The sequence below is a fragment of the Crocuta crocuta genome, unplaced genomic scaffold (genome assembly GCF_008692635.1).
Source record: "Crocuta crocuta isolate KB4526 unplaced genomic scaffold, BGI_CrCroc_1.0 scaffold124, whole genome shotgun sequence".
Lineage (NCBI taxonomy): Eukaryota > Metazoa > Chordata > Mammalia > Carnivora > Hyaenidae > Crocuta > Crocuta crocuta.
The window spans coordinates 2111390-2115018 of NW_027551573.1; the positions used below are offsets into that span (position 1 = coordinate 2111390).

A 3629-nucleotide genomic window follows, 5' to 3' on the forward strand; every position below is an offset into this window, starting at 1 on the left:
TAGAAGGCCCCGCCCCCCGCCCGGCCCCGAGCCCCCCGCGCTCCCCAGCCGCCGGCCTCTTCCCTCAGCAGCCTTACGCCAGGTCCGTGTTCTCGATGATGAACTTGACATTCTCGTCCGTGAGCTCCGTGATCCGTACGGTGGGCTGGTTAGCATACGGCATCGTGCGCAAGCACCCGCCAGATCCTGCGACTTAGCCCCTCTGCGCCACCACGGCTGCCACCACCGCTGCCACCGCCACCGCCGCCGCCGCCGGAAGTGGGTCAGCGCGGCCCGCGCCGCTTCCGCACAGACACGCTCACAGCGCCGCCTGCTGCTCGGAGGCCGCGCCGCTCCTGGCCTGGCGTTTCACACCCCCACCTGCTTTAAGTGCACCAGGTTCAAACACCTTGCTGGCGGATCTGACAAAACATGGGCACGCCCTCGATTCAACAATAACACTTCCGGGGATTCATACTGCCCAAATGCTTGCAGTTGTAAGCAAAGATACACGTACAGGGGTGTTCACCACAGCACTGTTTGTGATGGCAAAAGATAACAAAATTGTCCATTGACAGTCAAATATACGAACAATAGGGGACGCCACCTCACACCTGTCAGAATGGCTAACATTAACAACTCAGGCAACAACAGGTGTTGGCGAGGATAAGGAGAAAGGGGAACGCTTTTGCACTGCTGGTGGGAATGCAAACTGGTGCAGCCACTCTGGAAAACAGTATGGAGTTTCCTCAAAAAGTTAAAAATAGAACTACCCTAAGACCTAGGTATTTATCCAAGGGATACAGGTGTGCTGTTTCAAAGGGGCACATGCACCTCAATGCTTATAGCAGCGCTATCTACAATAGCCACGGTATGGAAAGAGCCCAAATGTCCATCAATGGATGAATGGATCAAGAAGATGTGGTATACATTGTATATACATATACACAATGGAGTATTACTTAGCTATCAAAAAGAATGAAGTCTTGCCATTTGCAACAACATGGATGGAACCAGAGGGTATTGTGCTAAGCAAAATTAGAGAAAGATAAAGATCATATGACTTCACTCATATGAGGACTTTAAGATACAAAACAGATGAACATAAGGGAAGGGAAGCAAAAATAATATAAAAACAGGGAGGGTGACAAAACACGAGAGACTCTTAAATATGGAGAACAGAGGGTTGCTGGAGGGGAGAGGGGATGGGCTACATGGATAAGGGGCACGAAGGAATCTACTCCTGAAATCATTGTTGCACTAAATGCTAACTAGGATGTAAATTTTTAAAAAATAAAGAAAAAAATTGAATTAAATAGAAAAACAAAAAAATATATACTAACATAGGAATACTATAATGCCTTTAAGAGAATGAAGTAAATCTGCCCATTTACAGAAAAACAGAAGCATGCTTTAGCATAGTAGAATGGTACGTATATCTCCGCACCCTTTCCTCCCACCGCCAAGTCTGGATCGTGCTTTTCCGAAACTGCAAGATACAACACTCTTTACTTCAGTGCATCATCTGCACCCTGTGTAGCTGTGGCGGGCAGGTGGGGGCTCTTCATCTCTGCACCCCCATCTCTGCATGCCTGGCAGTGTGCCCCTCACATGGTGGATGTTCAATAAAGATTACCAAAGTCTTCTCAATAGCCTGGAGAAAGGTTTGAATGGGCCTCAAAAGGTGACAGCTGCCCATACAGAGAAGAGGCTCTAAAATAGAACTTTGCAGGAGCTACTTTTAGGGGGCAGATTATAAAGGAGATAAAGAGTTTGCTTTAGCAAGGCGTGACCCCCTCTTCCTGAGATGGAGAGAAAGGGCACGGAGGGGACCTTTGCTTCATAGCCTGTGTCATCTCAGTAAATTAAGAATTAAGGTTGTCTGCTGAGTGTGAGAGAGATGCTATGAAGGATAAAAGAGAGAATGGGATGAAATTTGTAAGAGCTACTGTAGGGGACCTGCCAGGGCATCGCAATACAAAGAATTAAAGAGGTGCAGAAGGGGCCCGGTGAAAGGCAAAAGGATTGGAAACACTGATTAGCTTGACATCCCCCATCAATACCCAGTCGACTTAGGAAGGACGTGGCAAAGCAGAAGACAGATGCTCGGCCTGAACTGTGCCCGTCTAAAATGCTGAAGCTACTGCCCAACGTGATGGTCTGTGGAGATGGGAGTGTTTGGGAGGTCACGAGAGGTCCTGGGGGGAGGAACAGCATCCTCATGATAGGAACAGGGCCCTCGTAAGAGCAGGAGGAGACACTAGAGCTCTCTCTCTGTCCTGTTAGAACACAGGGAGGTGGTGGCAAGTCAGGAAGACCACTAGGAACTGAACCAGCCGGCTATCTTGATCTTGGATTTCCTAGCCTCCAGAACTGTGAGCAATAAATACCTGTTGTTAAGTCACCCAGTCTGCGGTGTTTTGTTACTGTAACCTGAGAAGACCAAAACACCAGAGTTAACCAAACTTGCAAAGGGGGCTCAGCCAGTGTATAAACAGAAAATTATTAACATTAAACAATAGATCACTGGAACAATTAGTGATAGAAAATAGCAGCCCAGGGAGCTAATGGTGAAGGGCAAGGCCACTGTCACCCACACTTCCTGAAGCGAAGCATGGATCCAGAGAGGCAGAGCTGCCATAATTACCCGTTAGCAGTAGGCCACACCAGGACCAGAACCCAGGTCTCCTGGATCCAGCCTCAAGCCTTGTCCACAACACTGCTGTCTCCCTCTGAAGTCTTGGATACCCACCATGGCCTAGATGGAAACTACCTGCACAAAAACAAACTGCTTCAAACATATTTATTACTATTTGTACAGACTCTTAGGTTCACTGATAGCCCTAGCACACATGCTGGTATAATGCGACAACGGGCCTGGGTTCATGCCTCTGGCCAGGCTGGGCACTGGGCTGTCCGCAGGCACCAGTCTCAGGTGAGGCAGCTTTGTGTGTGTGGGGGGGTGGGGGGGGTGGGGGGAGTCCCCAGGTGCAGTATCTCAGGACACCAGAGGGGAGGGGGCAAGGAACGCCTGTGTGCGCAAGTCTGTGCTGTGCTGGGGATGGGCTGCCGCCCTATAATGGCTTCACATTCTGCCTCTGCTCTGGGAGCCCCAGAGATCACTCTAGGAAGGTTAAGACATGATCAAGTATCTGTGAGACCATGATAGGGACACGCTGGGTTTCTGTGGCTCGAACGCTTGGAGAGACTGTTTTTCAATCACACAGTGGCAACGCAGAAAGGCATCAGGAGGCCTGGCCTGGTGTTTGGAACCGAAGGAGCAGATCGCAGGCTGCAGCTGTGTCTGTGCTTGGTGGTTTCCAGGGCTGTCATAGTGACTCAGGAATCCTTCAGTGTTTTCTCATTAACACCCTGTTCCATGGACGGCACTTCATATTTTTCAAAGCCCTTTCAATGTCCGTAGATTTTCTTCTGGGCACTCTAGCTCACGCCCCATCCTGCTCACCGGCGCTGGTTTAGACCTGTCAAGTTCTTGAGCTGAGACAGGGAAGGAGACAGAATGATGAGGCCTTGCCCTGCCATTAGGACTCCAGTGGGAGAGACTGGGGTTTTCAAGGTGGCAGGCATGGCTAAGATCTGCAGATCTGATGTGCTAGGGGCCCGGGAGTCAGCAATGTTTAATGGCAAAC

At 49.8% G+C, this 3629-nt stretch overlaps 3 protein-coding genes across 3 annotated transcripts in view; all 3 read right to left on the reverse strand.

Annotated features, from left to right (window-relative positions):
- POLR2C (RNA polymerase II subunit C) overlaps positions 1 to 245 on the reverse strand; it is a 16079-nt gene extending 15834 nt beyond the window's left edge. The window contains exon 1 of the mRNA XM_077751267.1: positions 78 to 245. Within this exon, the coding sequence (XP_077607393.1) occupies positions 78 to 163 (86 nt within the window). The 5' untranslated portion in view covers positions 164 to 245. The remainder of the gene's footprint in view (positions 1 to 77) is intronic.
- ADGRG1 (adhesion G protein-coupled receptor G1) overlaps positions 1 to 3629 on the reverse strand; it is a 215981-nt gene that overhangs the window by 170537 nt on the left and 41815 nt on the right. The gene's annotated exons all lie outside the window — the stretch shown is intronic.
- COQ9 (coenzyme Q9) overlaps positions 2766 to 3629 on the reverse strand; it is an 11513-nt gene continuing 10649 nt past the window's right edge. Inside the window, exon 9 of the mRNA XM_077751284.1 lies at positions 2766 to 3477. Coding sequence (XP_077607410.1) covers positions 3442 to 3477 — 36 coding nt within the window. The 3' untranslated portion in view covers positions 2766 to 3441. The remainder of the gene's footprint in view (positions 3478 to 3629) is intronic.